This window comes from Balaenoptera physalus (genome assembly GCF_965194825.1).
Source record: "Balaenoptera physalus genome assembly, chromosome: X".
Lineage (NCBI taxonomy): Eukaryota > Metazoa > Chordata > Mammalia > Artiodactyla > Balaenopteridae > Balaenoptera > Balaenoptera physalus.
The window spans coordinates 86212372-86234873 of record NC_138903.1 but is presented as its reverse complement, the minus strand read 5'-3'; the positions used below and the strand labels follow the sequence as shown (position 1 = coordinate 86234873).

The following is a 22502-nucleotide window of genomic DNA, read 5'->3' as shown; positions in this document are numbered from 1 at the left end:
TTCAACTTTGCAATCAACTTTTGAGGCATCTAGTAGAGATTTTGGATGATGGAATTCTAGATAATAGAGTTTATATTACTGATTAATACTTCTTTGTTCAAGAACATATTTGGTTTCTAACATAAGTCCACCATTTTTACAATACTGTACTACAGTTTCCTTTAAATGTCAAGTGCTTTGTGAATTGAAGGCTTAAAAATGTTTCAAAATAACTTAGTGTTCTTGGATCAGGGATTATATACACAGTCTTTTTATGCAAAAATTCATCCTCATTTCTTTAAAGGCAAATTGCCTTTAATGAATGAATAAAATGTTCTATATATTATCAATTTAGCCTTTGAGTGCAGATGCAGATGCTCACCTTGCTTTCCAATTATAGTTTAGATTTAGACATGATTGAGTCCTTGTAAAGAGGAAGATGGCTTGAGGAAAATGAGAGCTTCTCAAAATTAAGTATCTCCATAAGCCAAAATGGCTACAAGGAGCTTTCAGATAAGGTTAGATTTTAAAAGAACAATTACTTAAGACAGAAGGAAGAACATCCCTAACTGAGAATTAAGATAAGAGTGACCTTGGTTGTCATAACTCCCGATGCCACACTGGCTAGGGAGCAATTAACACAAGATGACAGTCACACATTTGCCTCCGGGCCTTCATTTACTGAGCCTTCGATATTGTGCTCACAAAGTTTCTCTCTGTTGTAAGAGGCTCAGGTCCTCTTAGGCACTTCCTGCTGTTTTGTCCTGCTGCCTCCACTGTCAATACTTGACTTTTCCCAGTCTGGAAGGAGAGTTCAAGTGATTATGGCTTATTCAGCCAACCTTAGGATGGTCTGGGCTTTAAGTAATCTTAGTTCTTTTGATTTTGTAAACCACATTAATTTGCAACAGTTTAGATTTTATCCTGAGGACACAAGTCATTAAAGAATCATAAGCCAGGAAAGTAACATTATTTTGTTTGTTTGGTTTTTTAGGTTTTACTCTGACTATAATGTGGGGAATGGATTCGAAGTTAGAAATGGTAAGAGAAGTAGGCAGAGAGACCAGTCAGGACATCATTGTAATTAATAGTCCAGCTGAGAGATGGCGGGGGCCCAGAACTAAAGTAGCGTCAGTGGGCTTGGAGAGAAATGGGTGAAGTCCAAAAATATTTAGGAGGTAGAAGCAAGAAGACTGAACAATGGCATAAAACGCCATGATTTATAGATATCACTTAGCCTCCTAACACTTAGCCATTTTAATGCTCATCTAAGAGCAGCTGAAAAATTGTTAAAGTCTTGATTTTTAAAAAAATTCTTAAAGTTTAGTTATCAAATGAACAGTAGCAAACACTTATTTTGTTGAGGGGAAATCTGCTAGCCTGATTAATACTAATGGTAACATTTTCTTCTTAAGTTAGGCCAATGGATCTAATAATCCTATAAAGCCTTGTTCCTCTATTTCTAGTATATAAGATATAGAATGAGGACGCTCACACAACAAATATTTATTGAGTGCCTGGGTAACAGATTGTTCTTTAAAAAACAAATCAAAAACACACAGAAGCAGCAGGAAACTGACAGATTTAAAAGAGGAAAGAAATATTTTCTATAATTTATTTGGAGCTATGAAAGTTATTGAAGTATAATACTTGCCTCAAACACTTTCCCAACAGCTGAAATTAATTTTTATGCCTAAGGAAGATGCTGCATGGTGGTGAAACACACAAGGTTCACTGATTTTGAACATTCTATTCCAAATATCTCGAAAGAAAAAAGACTGTGCAGTCAAGTATTTGAGCTAGTCAAATGACTGAAGCATAAAGGAGGATAAGCAAAAGAGATGTTTTGATATTATATAAATCTGGAATTTTTCTTCTACAAAATATTCAGCTTAAATTTAGGGATTATTAATTAACCTTGCCTATATTATAAGCAGTTTTTAAAACTCTCCTGCTCTCAGAGAAGCTAACTAGAAAGAGAGTCTTAATTCTGAATTTAGAAATGTTTCCAATTACATATATCTTCATGACAATATATAGGACATTCAACTGAACATCTTCAATATCCTTATTAGTTGAGTAATATGTAATATGAATGATATGAATAATTTATAGAGCAGCATCTCATAGAGATTGCCCAATTTTGCTTTCATTCATTTGAATGTGATTATTTTGAAAAAGGTCTTAATCCATAATGTCAACCCTTTTTGTTTATTTCCATTTGCCCCATCTTTTAGAGGTTATCTCTTTTAGGAAGATTTTTTTGGTATCTGTATTTTGTTTATGCTACACATGCCAAATAGATCTCCCAAGATGAAACTCTGAGTTCATTTGGAAGTAATTTTTGGTAGCACATGAATCAGAACTCTTATTTTCTTCTCAGCACTACTGGTATTTTATTGCTTCCATCTATAGTCCAATATGCTTTTAAGCGCCAAGAACCCTGAGGCCAAACACACAAAGCACTAAGAAAATGGGAACTTGTGGCGATGACAACTTTTGTCTCTCTTTCAAGGTTCTTCCCTCCCCTGGGAGAGTGAAATCACCTTAAGCTCACTATGAAACAGGGACATGGTGAGCACAGATGATTGACTGAAGTTGGTGATGTTGATTTAGGAGTCTTCGGCTTATAGGTCAGGTGTAAAACTCTTAAACTTACTTGTCAAAGTCAGCTTGTCAAAGTCCTATGGATTTTTCCAGACTGCCTAAATGTCACTTTCCCTATGAAGGCTTCTCTGGCCAGCTCAGGCAGGGTTAGGCAGTCTCTCTTTTGTATTACTATAGCACCCTGACATATTCCTACGGCAGCACTTATCAAACTATATTGCATTTGTCCGTCGCCCTCCACTCATGGATAGAAACCATTCTCTTCCTTTTGTCTCTGGACTAAAGCATTACCAAAATCAAGTTGGTTCTCAATAAGTAATAATTGAATGGACAGGCAGAGAATGGCTAATAATACTCTCCATCTGCACAGCATAGGTTATGAGGTGTTTTCACATCATGGTGAGGAAGCCATGGCAGGAATTATCACTCATATTTTAAAAATGAGGAAACTGATGCCCAGAGAGGTTATGTGACCAACTCAAGTTCAAAAGAGCTAAAAAGTTGCACACTACTTCTCATGACAGCAAGTCTAAAAGGATTGGTAAATAGAAGTGGTAGCAGTAGTATTCTGTAGCACAGGTGGCAATGGCTGGCCAAGACACAGTGTAGGAGCTGGTCACCTGTTTTGAAAGCTCCCAAACGCTTAGCAGGTTCTCAAGAAGTTAACTTAAATGCACACACAACCGGGCTTCAGAATGTCAACTTATTTACAATGAGAATGATTTGTGACAAATAATTTCCCTGTACTCATGCTACACCCACAGTGAAGCCAGTAGACAAAAAGATATATCCTGTTTATGTATGGAATACAAATGACTCTCTGAAATTCCCACCATGACTCATAGACTCTAAAGAGAAAGAAGTTCTTTGAGATCAGTAGTGTAATCCCACCATTTTCTAACTAACTAACTAGCTAACTAGCTAGAAAGATAAATGACTTACCTAATCACATAGCTTGTTTGTGAGAGCACCAGGACATAGAATCAGTTCTTCTTAACAATAATATCCTTACCTTTTTAAAACTAAGCTATGACTGAGAAATAATACAAGTATAGTTCTTGGCAAGCCTTCTAAGCATCTGGCTAATAGGACTAAACATAGGCTGTCACACAGGAATTATAATTAAACAAATGCTGCAACATGAGAGAAGTACAGCAAATTCTACTCTATGTCCACGTATTGGGGAGGTAGGGGGCACATAATATGACAGGCAGTGTTTTAGGATCCCATTTATGTTAAAAACAAGGTCCTTTTTCATAGAGATTGACAATATTAATTATATTTATTTATCTCTATTAACCCATAGACATTGATGTTACCAAAAAAGAAAATTATTGGACTTATCTTTTCCGTGTCAACTGAAGTATATTTTCTAGTCCCCGTCCCCTTTCAACATACATTTTTTTTTTCTTTTTGAAAATTATCCAAGTAAGTATAACCTGGGTGTGTTCCTAACGTCTAAGTTTTGAAAAAGCCACTCATTGCCAGTAGAATATATTTTGCTACTTATTGACCAGCTAAAAAGTTAAATATGTGTGTCTATTAAGAGGCAAAGACCTAAAACAAAAATCAGCTAATATTCTCCGCAAAAAATAAGACAAATGATCATATTTATGAAAGTTTCTGGTTTAGCTTCTATTATCAAAGCCGGGGTGTACTCTCGGTTGTCTGTCCTAAATCAGTAGATGAAAGCAAGTGCTTTCCACAAGTATATTTGTATTTCATAGACTGTGCAAATCACACCAAAATCAAATGATTTCATGGAGCAACACCATCAATTAAGAGAGAGAGTCTTATTTAGCAAAGGATTGCTTTGGGGATAGAAACATACCTCTAACTACAATGAATTAGTTTGTTGATTGATCTTCCTGCTGGGGATAATTGCTAGAATTCCTTCTTTAACATAAAGGGACTTTTACCTGTTTGATATCAACTACTGTGCATATCTTTCTGTTACTATCATAATCGGATACTGTGCTCTTCTATGCCTTCACTGGATGCAGAGAAATATTCCCACAGCATTTATACAACAAAGCTTTTGCTTCCCTCTAGCATCATAACTGGCACCCTGATAATTGACCTCCGATTAATGCTAACGTTTACCATTATCCCCAAGAGTTACAGTTTGAAAAAGGAGAGCTCACATTCTGAAAGAAACTTTAGGTATTCCAGGTCATTTATTGATACAGAGTCCAATTTAGAATCAGTTTCTCATCTAGACTATGAAAGAAACTTATTCATCAGTCACAGCATTTTAATGTATTGAGTAAAAGATGATTTTAGATGTTAATTTTTAAGCTAGGTCAAATTATAATATTATGTTGTATAAAAAATCAGGGTCATTTGAATACCAATTCATTCATTTTCTATAATATTTCAACAGTAAAATTCCCATGTGTACCTAAAGTTGAAGATAATTCATTTAGGTTCCCATTATACATTAAGCCAGCCAACAATTTTTAATCCATGTCACAGGTATAAAATATCTGTCAATTCCTGTTAAAGGGCTATAACATGAAATCAATATGGTTAGTAGGTACGTAAAATAAAATGTCTATGGAAGAAATTATTTAAGAACAAAAGCAACAGGCCTTGCAAGGCTTTAAGACGTATTACTTACCAGGAACAAAGTTTGGAAGTTGCTGAGATCACCGAAAAATTCTTCTATGCTCACTGTCTTAGAGTCAAAAATAAAGTATTCTCCAAGATTCTCATAGAGCTTTATCATGTTGTTGTGCATGGTGAGTAGTTTTTCATACTGTTCTCTGGCACCCTTTGTAAAGCTGTAGCTTTCTGTTAAGGAACATGATCCAATAGTACCTCCAAGGCAATCACTAGATGTTAAGACTGAATTATAACATTATTTCTGTAAACTTCTGCATTACTTTGCTCGGGTTGCCATGACAAAATACCACAGACCAGGTAACTTAAATAACGGAAACTTATTTTCTCACAATTTTGCAGGCTAGCAATACAATATCGAGGTGTCAGCAAATTTGCTGTCTTCTGTGGCCTCTTTCCTTGGCTTGAAGATGGCTGCCTTCTCCCTGTGTCCTTACCTGGTGGTCCCTCTGTCCGTGTTGTCTGTGTCCTAATCTCCGCTTCTTATGAGGACACTGGTTATATTGGATTAGGGCCCACCCTAAGGACCTCATTTTAACTTAATTACCTCTCTAAATGTCCTATCTCCAAATACAGTCACATTTTGGAAGTTTTGAGGGTTAGGGCTTCAAAACATGAATGGGGGGGGGCACAATTCAGCCCATAACAACTTGCTGGAGTCATTATATTGGTTAGTGAGCTTTGAAAATCTATAAATGAGGCAGAACTATTTAAGGTATAACCATGAAGAACATGTTTGCTAAATGAAAACACAGACGTATAAACACCAGAAAACTGCCTCATATCTTTTTAGGAGCGAGGTAGGGTAGAAACAAACAGCAATGAAAAACTCAGGGAAATAAGTATATATTTTCTTTTTTTAATACATATTCTATATAGATGGAGAGGTTACAGTGAATTCTATATATAGGTTATATATCTATATGTGTGTATATATACATATACACATATATCCCATATGAGGAGGGGAAAAAGAGGGAGAGAGAAAAAGAAGGGAGGAGAGGAAGAGCTTTGGAGAGGGAAGGACGGAGAGGGGAGAGAGAGGGAGAGAGAGATTCTGCTGTAGCTCTAGAACCTTAATCACCCAAAGGGCTTGTTCAAACCCAAATGCTGTTTGCTGAGCCTGAGCCCAGGGGCCTGAGGATTATAATTTCTAACAAGTTCCCAGATGATACTGAGGCTGCCAGTCCAGTGTAACCCAGCAGGACCCAATGAGGCCTTCCCATGACAGACCCCTCCTCCATATCCTCTCCTTTAGCTCCTTTCTAAGTGCTTAGATAACAGTATCTGATGCACATTTCCTCAGTTGTTTTACAGATGTTAAAACCCCCACCAAATGGAAGAGGTTAACTACTTGGTGACCTTGAGCACATAGCCCCCCAGGCCTACTGGAGCCTGAGGATTGACAGTGTTAACCCCTGTGACACCGCCCTGTTTTCTCACCATCAACCAATCAGAGAACTATGCACAAGCTGATCACATACCCTGCAAACCCCTCCCTCACCTGGTCTTTAAAAAGGCTTCCCTGAAACCCTCTGGGAGTTTGGAGCTTTTGAGCACAAGCCACCCACACCCACTCTCCTTGTCTGACGCCTATAATAAATGCTGCACTTTCCTTCACAACCTGGTGCCAGTAGATTGGCTTTACTGTGTGTGGCCAGAGGACCCAAGTTTGGTTCGGTAACACTAGGACTACACTTTCAGCAGTATACTACAGAAAAGTATTTATCCCAAAATTAATTACATCACTGTTTTAAAATTTTTATCAAAAAAGTGATAACAACTACCACTACTACCAAGCATAAAATGAACCAGGTATGTAAATGTGTCCAACTAAATGTATCTCATTATGTGTAAATTTATAGAAAGAAATTATCGACTTTATTCCTGATTATAGAAGATACAGATACAGAAAATTATCTCTTTAGGTGACTTAGAAATATAAAAACGTAAGTAAACTAAAATTTCCAACAACTCAGTGTTGTGAACTTTTTGGGACATTTCCTTCTGGTCTTTCTTCTATGGCTGAAAGCTTTTGAATGTTAATTGATAAGAATGCTTCAGAAAAAGGTAAGTAGACTAACCATGAAGAATATAAAGGAAAGCAAATCTACCTTTTACAATTAAGTCTATTAAAAATCAATAATGATCACAGAAGTAAAATGTCTTTAAATGTAAAGGTACTAGACTTGGACTTGTTAAAAAAAAGAATAATAGCACAGTTTCGGGTGTGCTATTTTAAGATCTACTACAGTGTATTCACATTTTGTGATAGTATTATTTTATCAGGTACTGCTAACTGTGTCTTGAAATGCTGGATTTTATAAAATTTTCTGAATTCTTCAGTGTGTTTTATCATAACCTGGGGCCAAATTTATTTTCCATGGGAACACAGCTCTAGTTTCACAATGGAAGTCAGTGGGGAAATCAGACCATTTCTGGAAAATCACTTTGCAGCTGACACTTACAGGATACAGCAGGATTTTAAAAGTGAGATGCTCCCCTTCCCAGGCTCCTTCTTATGCTACTTAAGTATTAGCATTCACATTAGCCACACAACAACCTCTTCCTTGCTAAGGAGTGACATTAAATCTTTCAACCCTCAAGTCCATTTTGCTATCAATAGACCTGAAAGAATTAATGCATTTCTGACTTACTCTACTTGCTTTTTACAAACAAAAGGGTTGTATGTAATGCTACCTACATATTCTGATTTTACCTCTGAGAATATCATATTTGTTTGATTTTTAAAAATTAATTAATTTATTTATTTTTGGCTGCGTTGGGTCTTTGTTGCTGTGCGTGGGCTTTCTCTAGTTGCGGCTAGCGGGGGCTACTCTTCATTGCAGTGCACGGGGTTCTCATTGCGGTGGCTTCTCTTGTTGCGGAGCATGGGCTCTAGGCACATGGGCTTCAGTAGGTGAGGCTCGCGGGCTCTAGAGCGCAGGCTCAGTAGTTGTGGTGCACAGGCTTAATTGCTCCGTGGCATGTGGAATCTTCCCGGACCACGGCTCGAACCCGTGTACCCTGCATTGGAAGGCGGATTCTTAACCACTGTGCCACCAGGGAAGTCCCTATTTGTTTGATTTTTAAGAGTGTTGAACATCCTGTTTGAGAGCTGCAGAAATAAGACAATTCTCTTTATTTCTCAGCACAGAATGAAAATTAGATTTTTGTTTTCTAGTCTCTCTTGCCTAAATAAAACAGACTCATGCCAGACTTGCTAAGAATACACGCTTTGCAAAGGTCACTTACTTATATTCTATTTGTAGCAAGGTACTAAACTGTGTATATTTCAGAAGGCTCAACACCTGTACAACACACAGAAAAAGCCAAAGATAAAAAAAAAGGCAAAAAAACTGGACATTTACCATTTATCATAACACAATTTTTCACCAGCTAAAATATGCCCATGTGGTGATACACAATTTCATAAATTTGCTCTCCCAGAAGAAAAACTGATTTCAGAAATTCTGTCTGTATACCAAAGTGAGAAAATCTGAAAAATTCTGGGAATGGTTTCGCTTAGAAATAACAAATGGAAAGCAGCCCAATCTCCAAGTCCTTTACTTCTCTTCACAGTGATTACTTTGTAAAAGGGATGGAGGGCATGACTCAGCACTGAAATCTTTCACAAGAGCAACCCTGTCACCAAATCGTACTTGGGATTCTGCAGGTGAAAAAGAACTAGACACCATCATTCCTTTCCACCTCTTTATTTCATTTAAGACATTTTTTTTCTTTTTTTGAGCAACCACTAAACGCAAGATACTGGTTAGTATTATGCTAAGCATTGTGCTTGATACAATGATCATTAAAGCCTAATCCAGACCCTTAAGCAGTTTATAATCTAATATTACAAATAACTCTCCTTATTAATTTGCATTTGTACCGGACTTTACGTTATATTTTTCCTTCCACTATGTTCCATATCCTTCATGACAACCTTGTCAAAAAGGCAGAGAAATACCACTATTCCAATTTTTAGAGCTGTGGAAACTAGATAAGAGGCAGTCATTTTATCAATAAAACTGTAAACATAATAAATTACATTCCCCCTCCCCCCAAAAAAACAAAGGCACTCATCCATCTAAGGTTAGAATGTAGTGAAGGTGAGCAGATGTGCCACCCCAAAATATGCCTCTTTGGCATAGATTATTTTGAGCTGATTGAAAAACAGCAGACACAGGAAAAGCTCTGAAAAGAGTAAAAGTTACCCATTTGAAAGGGAAATTTCCATTTATAAAGGAAATCTCCATTTGTAAGGGTGTCTTCCTCTCTGTACCAGGAAGAGAAGGAGGACACCAGAGAATCAAGGGTATCAGGAGTATCACTGGTGAAGTTGCAGATTTAAACCTGCAGAACAAACCTTATCCTTGTTTATGGTGCTTTTCCCTGTAACGCTCGTCCCCATTATGGGTGTCCTCACATCTTTCATTTGTCTTTAGCTGAAGATGGTATTTAAGCTGGTGACTTAGCCTACTTTGGGGAGTTACTCATTTTTCTCCGAGTATCTCCCAGGTACACATGAGGTATTCAAGTTTATTAACTTCTCTCTGGTTTTCTCTTGTTATTCTGTCTTGTATTACGGGGAAGCGGTGGTGGTGGTGGGGTTGGTCCTCAGCCAATTACTCAGTAGGGTAGAGAAACAATTATTTTTCCTCCCCTATAGTAGACATCATGATAGACCCCTGCATGATACTAATCTAACATTCTTTTCACATGGTAGAAGTGCACTATTTATAATGACAATGACCTTCACGTTGCCAAATCCAACATTCACCCCTCTGTCCTCCTTTTGAGGTCTCAGCCACATCTGACACATTTAGCCACTCTTCTTAGTTTCTATGACACACACCCTCATGCTTAAAATGTTTTTCCTCTTACCTCCTCTCCTTCTCTGGCAACTTCTGTAAAATGTTAGAGTACCCTGAGGGCTTGGTCCTGAATCCTCTGTCTATAGTCTAACTGACCAGAGCGATTCACATGACTTTAAATACCATCTATATTGATGGCTCCCAAATTACTTGTAGCTCCAGTCTCTCCCCTGAGATACTTTTATAATCAACTGCCTGCTTGTCATCTCTACTTAATTTTTTTTTTTTGTTCATGGCATCTATTGGTATCTCAAATGTAAATCCTCTCCTGCAAACCCTCTGATAGCTTCCCACAACACTTGGAATAAAATCCAATTTTCTTCTCAGCGTTTATGAGGCTGGCTCTACATGATCTGGCCTTTACCCACCACTGCAACCTAATCTCACCCAGTTCTCCCTCTTAAGCACTATGCCGAGACTCATTAACCTTCTTTCTCTTCCTTGTGCCTAGCAAGCTCTCATACCCAATTCAGGGCCCTTGCACTTGCTCTTCTTTCTGCCTAGAATGTTTCTTTTCACCAGGTCATTCAACCTCAGCTCAACTGCCACCTCCCCAGAGAGGCTTTTCCCCAACCATCCAATCTAAAATGTCCACTCCCATCACTATTACTCTGGCCTATTTTATTTCATTCTGAGAACTTATCACTATCTGACATTATCTCTTTTATTTATTTACCTGTTCATTGCCTATCTTTCCTCACTTAAAAATATAGCCCAGGAGAATAGACCTTGCCTGTCTTGTTGACCACTGACTCACTGAAAGGAGCTCTTTTGCCCCTTTCCTGTTTGCCCATTTCTGTTCCCCTCTAACCTTAAAAGAACCTAATTATAAGAATGAGATCACTAGGTAATTTAACCTAACTCCTAACTTACGCTCTCCTGAATGCACACCACTCCTTGCCTAACCTGTTGGTTCTTTTCCTAGATAAAAAGCAGTAAGAATGAAGAATTAAGTAGTTAAAGAATGACTAGCTCTCTACCCACAACGGCCCCCTTAGCAATTCTGCAGGCAGATCACACAGGCAAGATACCATTTGAAGAGAGAGTCAGCCCCTCTGCACACAATGGAGAATGATGCAGAATCCAACCTCCTGCCTTGATGATTCACTGAGATTCTTCCTCCTTTTACCCTTTAAAAACTGTCATGGCTGAGCAGAATCTTGGGAGTTGGTCATGGGACATGAGTCCACCTTTTCCCCAGATTGCCAGCTTTTCTGATTAAAGCACCTTTCCTTTCTACTGACACTTGCCTCTTGATCATTGACTTCAGAGTGGTGAGCAGCCGAACCTGAGTTCGGTAACATCATCAGCCCCTAAAACACGTAGCAGAAATAGTAGCAGTGAAAAAATAACTAAAATCAACAATAATAATAATGATCATTATACCTAATCTTTTATTACTGTTTTGTTTTAATTTACTCTGTGGGAGTCATTGTGAAGGCTTCCCATGGATTAATGCAATTAATCCTCACAACTGTTTCCTGAGGTAAGAATTTACCCAAGGTCAGACAGCTGGTAAGTCACAGTAATGGGAACAAACTGAGAATGGGTCCAGAACTCATATTCTTAACAACTATGCTATAGCTTCTCAAGAAATATTTGGTGAAAGAGAAAAGTCTCATTATAACATCACATTGGAAGATGAGCCATGGGTTTGACTTGGGTACTTGGGAAACTAAAACCCTTCTTATATATCTTAAGATAAACCAATTTCACAACAAACCTTATTAGTAGAGAATATTTTAATGGTGATTTTCTGAATACTTGAGAAAAAATTTTAATCCCCTCATATTTTCATCAATCTGGACATTTTAAATTCATTTTTCAAGGTAGACTTCAATCATACTGATTTTATTTTAAACCTATATATGCAATAGAATATATTTGTCAGTAGAATGATGGTCTGTTTAAGTTGTTTGTGTAATTAGACCTAGATGTGGCCCTAGTAGACACTTCAGTAGGTAACATTTTAAATTGGGCATTTTATTTATCTCCCATATTAGAGACCAGAAATTGCGAATACATTTTAAAGGAAATAAGTCTTAAAGCTATCTTCTGGGATGCCTGGTAAAGAAATAATTTATTAGAAAATATATTTTATGAAAGGATATTTGGTGGCTCATGGGTAGTTTTCATCCTAGAGTCCGAAAGCCACTTTCTTGTCATAGAGATACAAGGCATCCTTACAGCTACCTATAGAATTCTGTTCTATTTATAATGTAAAGTGCGTATAACGGGATTGTGCCTACAGAGAAGAGGGAGAAAGTAGAGATTTGAACTGAGCTGCTGCTTCCTATTTGGGAATATTTAAAGCTTCATTATAAGAGAGACTTTAGAAAATATGTTGTAGACTCTTGTGATGGACTTCTCTGGGCCAGGCAGCCTGCCCTTAACTGGGTTGTGAGAGCACGGAATGAGAAGCCAGTGGCCATGTTTAGGGTGAAATAGGAAGGACAGTTATGGGCACACCGTGTAACTAATGCTAGAAGCTCTTCTGATGCCTTTCCCTGAAGAACTATTGAAGAGAATGGTGAGATCAGCAGGAAAAGGCCATTTGCTCCTGGATGCCCAGATTTCTTGGCCTTTGGTGCCACAGGAGATGGTGACAATGGCTGTATTGGTATCAAAGAATAAGGTATTTTGTGGAAGATGATTAGATTATTCTGGGACCAAAATGTAGACTGACCTCTTCCCACCTGCTTAAGCAACCTTGGGAGTCCTTGAAATATTGAGAGAGAAGAACCCTGGAAAAACAATGATCTTTCCAAGTTGAAGTTCAGAGATAGGGGTAATTCATAGTAATTTATATACTAAAAGAAATAGAACCTTAAGGTGGTAAAGTGGGCATATCAAATGCATATAAAGTTATCAATTTTAAGGGGAAAAAAGCAATTGAGAGCAATTTTCCTTTTACTAGTTGACTTTCAAATTCCTTGTTCTACAAAGACAAGCATTTCTGATTTTTCCAGCTTATAAGTTTTTGAAGATAACTTCAACTATTGAAGTTATCAACTATTGAACTATTGTAAAATTACATCATCTTCTCTCCAAGAGAAGTGTTTGTTGCAGGGTTTATAAGCTAAAATGTGGTCAGCATTTTAAAAAGCTAGGAAGTAAAATGTTAACCTTTAAAAAGTATTATTAATTTTAAACCATTTGATCTCAATCATGAATCTGGAAACAATTTATAAAACATACATCATAAGTCCCACAAAGCATTTTCATATGAACTCATTTGAAAATCTGACATAGGGAAGCAGTCTTCACACAATTACTTTGGTATTTACACACTACACAGAATTGTCTAAAGCTTTTATCATCTATGCTTTTGTGTGACTATATACAGATTTATAGATTATATTCCTTACTAATATAATAATAGTATGGACTTAAAATTCAACCTGAAATAGCTATAATTCACCCATAGGCATATATTCAAATAGGAAATATTTTTAATACTTTTATATTATTTTATACTTTTATAGTGTATATTTATATACATTATATATAGTTTTAAACTACTTTCAGTAGCTATAATTAGCTGTCTATAAATTGATTGAAGGTAGGTATTGTAACCCTTGCCCTCTAACTGGCACAATAGCTGATGGGGTTCAGAACACATTACCCCAAAATATGGCACGGTGGCATACTGAATACTTTAAGCTGAAGGAATTTGAGAAAATGGAAGAAGTAGGAAGATCAGTGCTCTTCTCCCCTGAAACAGGTCAGAAAACACCGACGTGAGAGGTAGCTTCCCTATACCCCAAAGAAAGGAACAACCTTATCTCCAAGATGGAGGAGGGACACCAAGAAGTATCTGAATGAACAAGCCTTTCTTAGTTCCCCCCAGTTTACTATACTTCATACTATTTGCCCATTCATATCTTTCCATGACTTTCCACTATTTATCAAACCTAGCATAAAACCACTCAGGTTTAACCATTTCTTTGGGTCTTCATTTCCTAATGAAGGCTTCCACGCCACATAAGACTTATATTCAATAAATGTGTATGCTTTTCTCCCATTAATCTGTCTTTGTCAATCTTAATTTTCAGATGCAGCCAGGGACCTTATGAGGACCGGGGAAAACTTTTCCCTGCCCTACAATAGCATTGCTGCACCAAATACTAGGCAGAGTACTACCAACACTACTGTTTGTCATTTTACTTAATTTTGATGTGGAGAGTAATTGTTAATACAGAAAACTTGTTCCACTAGAACTGGAATAAGCATTAGCAGAGCACTGGGGATGAAGGAGTTTATGTACCTCACAGCTAATTGAGTCAAATCCGTTCTTACAATTTCTCATCTTCATAGGTAGTACATTAGTTATGATTTTAATAAAAAACTTGAAATTCGAAATATCATTACTGCTGGATTGTTGAGAACATGGAAAAATCAGCTTGAGATCCACTTAACCTTCACACAAGATTTAGTTAGCAACATGGCATAATTATCCATTTAAATAAAAGGAAGTCACAAATATAAAATCTATTAAAGAATACAGACAGTATTTCCTCTTTCCATAACCTGTCAGAAAAGATGTCTCTAAATGCTAAAAACCAAATAGTAATTTTTTTCATTTAATTTGAATATATCATTTTTAGTCAAAAATGATTACTATTTTAAAGAAATTTATCTTTAAAAAATAATACTAAGGCATATTAAAGTAGCTGGAATTTACTTAGAGACCACACATTATGTGATAAATACACACTGATGAATATTTTAGAATGTGAAACATTAATAAGAACAATATAGAATATATATAATAACTTGCAATTGGGTTCAACATAATAGTTTAAAATGGTTCAGGATTTAGACTACAAAATTCTTTTAACAATCAGATTACAAAACTTAGGCATAGGACATTTAAATGACATAACAAAGATAGCATAGTCAATGACAGGAATTCTGAACCAGTCTCCAGTTTTTAACATATAGGAGGCAATTATGTTTCCAGAGAGATGAACTAATTTTGTAATGAGCCCACTTTTTCACAGATGGCCTGAGTCGGCTGGGTATAAAGAAAATGCTTTTAAATCAGTTTCCAGTTAAAGCTACAAATGTGATGATCATTATAGAGGTAAGAGGTACACTCAAGCCCTCCTACTTTTCTCTACCCCATTTCATTATTCACTCACTGTGCCTTTTGTGTACATTTCTTTTTACTCTTCCTTTGAAGACAGACTCTAGCTTTGCATTCTGAGACACCTAACAGAGTGATTTTTCATTTAGTCAAAGATATTTATTAAGTGCCTACTCTGTGCCAGGTATCTTCTAGGTTCTGAAGATATAGTAGTTACTACTGATACAAGGTCACTGGTCACTGCTTTCATGGAGATTACAGATTCATGGGAAAGCATACATTAAACAAATAGAAAAAATTTTAAATTACAAATTGAAAACTGTGATTGCAAAGCATAGGTTGTTAAAGAGTGTATATTTGGGAGACCTAACTTAGACTTGTGGGAGTACGGGTGGGCCAGGAGTCTGGTAATGCCACTTGAAGGGTGAAATATTAAAACTCAGACCTGAAGGGGCAGAGCCAGGAGGAGTGCTGGAATAGGGTGAGTGAAGGCTCTGAAGGATATTAAATACTGCAGGAACACAAAGGAGAGAGAAAAGTCCTGGACTACTAGAGCCTATGGAGGAAGTGGGAGATAGGAGGGAGATGGTTCCTGTCGTCCGTAGGGGCCAGATTCTACAGGTCTCTTAAGCATTTTGAAGTTTTTCCTGAGACAGATGTAAGTCATTGAAGGGTTTTAAACAGGGAACTGATACCATCCGATTTTTTTTGCTCAAAGGCATAAAAAATGCTAGCTGAATTAACACATACACGTACACTAACAACAATAAGAAAAAACCCTAGGACTAATGCAACATAGAATACTGTCCAAATGATAGTAAGTCTACTTGCTAGTTCCTAACTACTGATAAGAAGAGTATATATTATGTACACATCCAATTAAAGTGTATCTGATAAATTATTGAGAATTTACATAGTATCAAAGGCAGTTAAAAAATAGCAGGTGTTAGGCAACGCATAACTATTGAGACTGGCATATAAATAGTTGCGTTTAGAGTAACATAAGAGTTATGATTAGAAAATTTTGAGATTGATGTATATATTTTGGAATGTCAGTATTATTATTGAATATTCATAGTCTGCACACACAGATGTTAATTAGATCAAGTACTACCTCCAGCCCTACCTCACATTCAGCTCTCAGCATCATTTATCATGTGGCAACAATGTATAAGAAACTGGGAGATTAAGTAGAGAAAAAGCGTTGTCTTATTTAATACTCCCAACGGCCCTCTGATGCATATATCCTATCAGTAACTCCATTTTACACATGATGAAATTTGCCTCAGGGAGGCCTACTGACTTTCTCAGTGCCATCTCCGCAGTAAGTGGTGGTTTCAGGATTTGAACCTGGGTACCCTTACCCCCATAGCTCCCCCATAACATAAAAGTATGAATTTAACCAGCATACCATACTGCTTCTCTTGTTTAAAATAAATAATAAACAAAAGTGCATGGTAAAATAAACTAAGCTCCACAAAGGAATTCCAGAAAAATATAGAAACACATAGAAAGAAGTGATTCTGAGATTATTAGGTAAGGTTTCAGAAGGAAGTAACTTTCGACTTCCATCTTGAGGTATGGAAAAGATTTTTCTATCCAAAGAGAAGACACCACAGGCAAGGAGAATAGCATGAGCAGAGGTATAACTGTATCTGGAGTTATCAAGAAACTTGGACTATTCCAAGATAACACAGATTGGGAACGCAGGGAGCTGTAGAGGAGGACAGCCTGTGATGGGTGCAGAATAGGCCACCCTAAAATATGCCCATTTGGCATAAGAATTATTTTGAGTTGAAGGCACTTGGGAAAACAGCAAATGCAGGGAGAGGCTTTCTCTGAACTCCCCTTATCTGCATAAAGACAGGTCCTCCAAAAGGAACTCAACTGTCATAAACCTCTTCCCTGGGAGTTTCATCAACCAGAGAAGAATGACTCTTATCAAAGGAGAGGAGACTAGAAGTTGACACTACACCCAGACAAACTTTGCCTCATACTATCATATCTTCCATCTATCCTCCTGAGGTTCCACTCATCTTTCCTAAAAATCCTTTACTCTCCTCTAAGTGGCCTACGTCCCATCTCCCCTTCCCCTATTAAGATGTTGTATAAGCTCTCAAATCTCACTGCTTGTTGGGTGTTCACTTTTTTTTCTCCCAGTTATGTCATAATATTAAATCTTAATAAATTTGTATACCTTATCTTCAGGCTAACCTGTCCAGTGTCAGTTTGTTTCATAGACTCAGCTGTTGAACCCAGGAACATGGAGGACAAATCTTTCCTTCCCTACACCTGGAAAGGTATTGAATGCATGTTAAGGTTTTCAAGTTTTCTTTGGAGGTAATGGCTAATCAATGGTTTTTATACAGAGGAGCAATATGATCTTACGGTTTGTAGGAATCTCACTCTGGCAACCATGGAAAGGATGGTTTGGAGAGATGAGACATTGAACCCTGGGACATGGTGACTAGACTAGATGTTAGTGGTTAGAGAGAGGGAAGTATTGAGGATACTTGAGTTTTCTTGCCCTAGTAACTCAAAGTGTGTTTTCTGTATACTTGTTTTTTAATACAACTTGGGAGAAAAGAAAGGGAACATTATTTAGCGTAGGTGGAGCAGGGAGAGAGGGAGAATAATAAATAGTTTTGAACACACTGAGTTTGAGATAGCTAGGAAACACTGGGATGGTAATATCTAACAGGCAGGTGGAAATAGTGGCCTCCTTGATAACTTGGAGATCAGCTTATATGGCGACAGTGAGAACTGCAAAGCCAAGGCAAATGGAGCAAAGATTTCCCCTTATCCGTTCAGATCTAGATCAGGACAGTATCTCAAGACTGTTCCCCAACACTCTTGTGGGTTCAATGAACATGCCCTTAGTCTGAATATGTTTGGCCCTGATATGTTCTCCCTAAATAGAAACTATCCTGGGATTATAACTTCAGCTAAAAGAGCAAAATATCAGATCCCGCAGTCTCTGCTAAGAGTTTCCAATGATCTTAAAAGATCATTTTACTACAAATGTCAATGAAGCAAAATATGTAGTCAGTGTGAATTTTGCCAAAGGGTATGTCCCTGGGGAATTGAGTTTTATTGTTTTGGGTAGTGACAGAGTCAGGGTGTAAAGGACTTTGAGACATGTTACTACAGACTCAAGAATAACTGTACACAGTTACGAAATTAGTTATAAGTGGTGATGCCGAGTATCTGAGAATTCCTATGTTTCTCATCATTACTGTGCACCCTTTTGTTTTTTATTTTTTAATTTTTACTATACCAGGTAATTCTGTCATGTCTGCTGCTCTGAAATGAATGTCTAGGTGCTTGGGATTGATCGTTTACTGTAAAATAATTCTGTGAATTCTTTGAGCATTTAATTTTTCTATTTTTCCTACATTTGTTTTCAAGGGCCCCCGTTTCAAGTTTGGGGATTAGTATACTGAATTGTAGATAGTTTTCAACCATGCATTTTCAATTCAAGTGGTAGTTTCAAATTCAGCAGATAATGCTTTGTCATTTTTTGCTTATCTTTCCTTAATTAAAATCACCAACGAGGTAAAGAAGTGGTAACGAAAAGGAAAAAGTCTTCCTAAGCAAGTTTACTCATAAAGATAAAAGGCAACTCTGTGCTTTTGAAAGACCTATGAACTGAGGCAAGAGATTTAATCCCTTTTTTGCATGGACAGGGTCATCTGTAGGATTTACTTCCCTCAATTGCAAAATAGAGCAACAGGAATAGAAATTCTGTAAAGTTCTTTCCAGCTGTAAAATGCTTGATTCCATAAATATTCAGTAAAAATGGAAGCACTTGAGAAAAAGTGAATACTTTGATTTCTTTAATGGAAATACTTGAATATATTATTTAAGCTAGTTGCTTAATTTTATATTAAGTCTTCCGATTCTAGATTGAAGGCAGTTGGTGGTAAAAATATATTTTGCACATCTTTTGTATGTCCTATAATCTCTAAAACAGGGTAAGAACCTTGTAAGTACAGAGCAATCTCATCCTGAATTTAATCCACAATAAACTATCTCAAAGACTGACATGTTACTCTAAAATAAAATAATGGCCTTTAAACACAACTTTATATTTCTAACCGAATTGCTTATTGACGGCTCTTGTTTCTTTTCAGTCTGGGCTGTTTGTCATCCCTGACATTAAACTTCCAACTCCTAGTTCTCTAAGCTTTGAAGATCTATGTTCACTTACCAGAATCTATTCACACCATCATCTTATATAAATTTTTTTTAGATGATCATGTAACCCTAACCCTAAGCCTAATCTCTTCCTCACTTACTAAAATTTTTTGCAGGGTTGAAAACAAGTTCATTTCAGGATATAAAGCCCATTAATGTAATACCTCCGTCATGGCACCTAAACATTTCAGAATGTTTCCCTGCATTTATTCAATATGGTCGGTTATTCTGGACCAACCCTGGGCCAGACATTCCACTAGGAAAATGTTATTCTTGCTACAATAGAATTTTCTCAGACAAAGCTGTGTTTTTTGCACCACATTTCTTATGCTTTTCAGCAACTCTTCATCTATTTTTTTAAGGTTCCCTAAATATGTATGTATGTGTATGCGCATGTACGGACCTATGTATGTACGTGTCTATATACATATATAACAATTGATTAATTTTACTGCATCACTAATGGATGCTGTGTTTTCTCTAGTATCAATGTAATGTATGTCTTAAATATGAAATTGTATTATTTAATTCTGAAAGACATTTTTAGACGCTTTCTGTGGAAGAAGCTATTCAAATACAGTGGCATTACTTCCAAACAACACATCCCTTCTCTTTTCTCTCCTTTGTTGGAAAGATAAAAATGTGCCTGTGAAAGTTTTCTGCTTTAGGAAAACAATAACAAAATAGCTTCAGTAGCGTTGCATTTGTGACATGGATATAAACTAGGACTATGAATCTATCTTTCACGTGTTTGCTGTGTGTAGGTGTCTCTGACATCTCAAAAAATTACATGATCTTAGGAATCATATATATTTCAATGTCAATGTGTTATTCAAAGTCAGCACTTGAACTAAAAAAAAGAAAAAAGGAAGCATTTCAACGAGATATTTGCATTCCCATGTTCGTTACAGCATCACTCACAATACCCAAGAGGTGGAAACAATCTAAATGTCTCAGGGCAGATGAATGAATAAAGAAAATGTGGTATATACTTACAATGGAATATTAGTCAACCATAGAAGAGAAGGAAGTCTGTCATATGCTACAACGTGGATGTACCTGGAGGATATTATGCTAAGTGAAATAAGCCAGACACAGAAGGACAAATACTGCATGATACCATTTATATGAGGTGTCTAATAAAGTAATCAAACTCATAGAAACAGAAAGTATACGGTGGTTGCCAGCGGCTGAGGGGAGGGGAAAACGGGGAGTTGCCATACAATGGGCATAGAATTTCAGTCCTGCAAGATGAAAAATTTCAAGAGATTGTAAGCAGCTCTTTGAAGGAAACAGTCCTCAGTGGGAAGCCCCTTTCCTTGTCATTTCAGCAAAGCTATATGGTAACTAACTTTTAACCGGAACCACCCATGCTCTGCTCATCTCCAGCCCAAGCACACCTTTCAGATCTTTTAATCACACAATACCTTGCCTAACTCGGTTCTTTTCGTAGATCAAAGAAGTAGGAATAAAAAATAAATAGATGACCAGATCTCTTCCCTATCTTCCCGTTCGGTAATCTCGCGAACAAACTGTGTGACCAAACTGTGTGAACAAGATAAAGTCTAGAGGAAGATCACGAGGAGTCAACAAGGCTGCACACAGCCTGCACACAGTGGGGGATGGCGATGACTCGGACCCCCTATCTAAATGATTCACTGAGATTACTTCCCCCCTTTCCTTTAAAACTTTCATGGCTGAGCAGAATCTTTGGAGGTGGTTCTTTGGGGACACTGAGTCCACCATCTCCCCAGATTGCCGGCATTCTGATTAAAGACAACTTTCCCCTCTACCAAAGCTTTATGAGTTTGATTTTGTAAGTGGCGAGCAGCAGGGCCTAATTCAATTGGTAACAAGATGTACCACACAACGCTGTACTTAGAGTTAAGAATACTGTATTGTACACTTAAAATGTTAAGAGGGCAGGTCTCATTTTATGTATTTTTTACCACAATTTTAAAAAGGGCAAACTTCTACTGAGGTCAGTAACTGTACACACACATGCGCACACACACACACACAACACACCCAAACATATACATACACATAAAATGAATCTGAAATTTTACTTGTACGTCTGAGTAGTCTCACGGTTCTGTGCAAGCTCAAGGTAGAGGGGCCGGTGGCTTTCTCCTCCCCTCCACCCCCCGGCCCCGTCAATTTAGTATACAGACTTTGCTTAGGAGCCCAGAGGGGGTGTGTGTGTGTGTGTGTGTGTGTGTGTGTGTGTGTGTGTGTGTGTGTGTGTGTGTGTGTGTGTGTGTGTGTGTGTGTGTGTGTGTGTGTGTGTGTCTTGGAATGAAGGGAGGGCAGAAAGAATGTCAGCGGATGTGCCTAGATAAATTTTGAGACTCACATTTTAGAGCTACTTTGTGACAATGCCAAGAGAAGGCTTCTAAGTATTAGGCAGAGTTACCCAGGGAACAGCAAAGAACAAGAGAAACATTCTGTCATTCTATGATTAAGCTGACCCTAAAAGTAGAGAACCCGGCTGGCTCCCTCTGGTGTGCCCTCCCCTTTATAACACCTGGGTGCCCTGGAAGACCTGTTGCTGCCTGAAAATATTGGAAGTAGTCATTGGCTGGTCTAAGGAAATTCAGATACTTCTACAAAAGCTCTACATAAGCTCTAAACAAGTGATAGAATAGGTTATATATACCAGTGTCCAGTTTAGTGAAAGTCTCGAAAACAAAACAAAAATACTGATTGTTCATGTATGCTTCTTTTGTATATTAATACTTAAATCACTCTCATACATAAGATTTCGTGTTTGTTTATTTTAAAGTGGGTACTTTCCTTTTAGCATCTCAGTGTATTCTCATTTTAGTGAGGGGAGTAGCTGGGAGTGATTTTCACTCATCTCTATGTACAAACAAAAATATATCTCTTTTATCCACAAATGCCCAGGCTTTGTCAAGACATAAGAGCGAAGTGTGCCAAAATGTTAGGCTGTTAGTATTTTGCATAAAACACACATTTAAACATGTATTAACTGAACAGCAGATGGTAGAGAAAAGAAAATCAGATAGATTGCAGTGTGGGTGAAACAGACCCAGCAAGTTCTGTAAAGATGGAAACCTGGGCATAAAAGACACCATATTGACTAAGCAAATGGAATGTCTAATCTGATT

At 37.3% G+C, this 22502-nt stretch overlaps 1 protein-coding gene across 6 annotated transcripts in view; it reads right to left on the bottom strand.

The window, feature by feature from the left end:
- DIAPH2 (diaphanous related formin 2) overlaps nucleotides 1–22502 on the bottom strand; it is an 865471-nt gene that overhangs the window by 217399 nt on the left and 625570 nt on the right. For all 6 annotated transcript variants that reach the window (XM_082447366.1, XM_082447365.1, XM_082447362.1 and 3 more), the window contains one exon: nucleotides 5207–5371. In XM_082447366.1, coding sequence (XP_082303492.1) covers nucleotides 5207–5371 — 165 coding nt within the window. The remainder of the gene's footprint in view (nucleotides 1–5206; nucleotides 5372–22502) is intronic.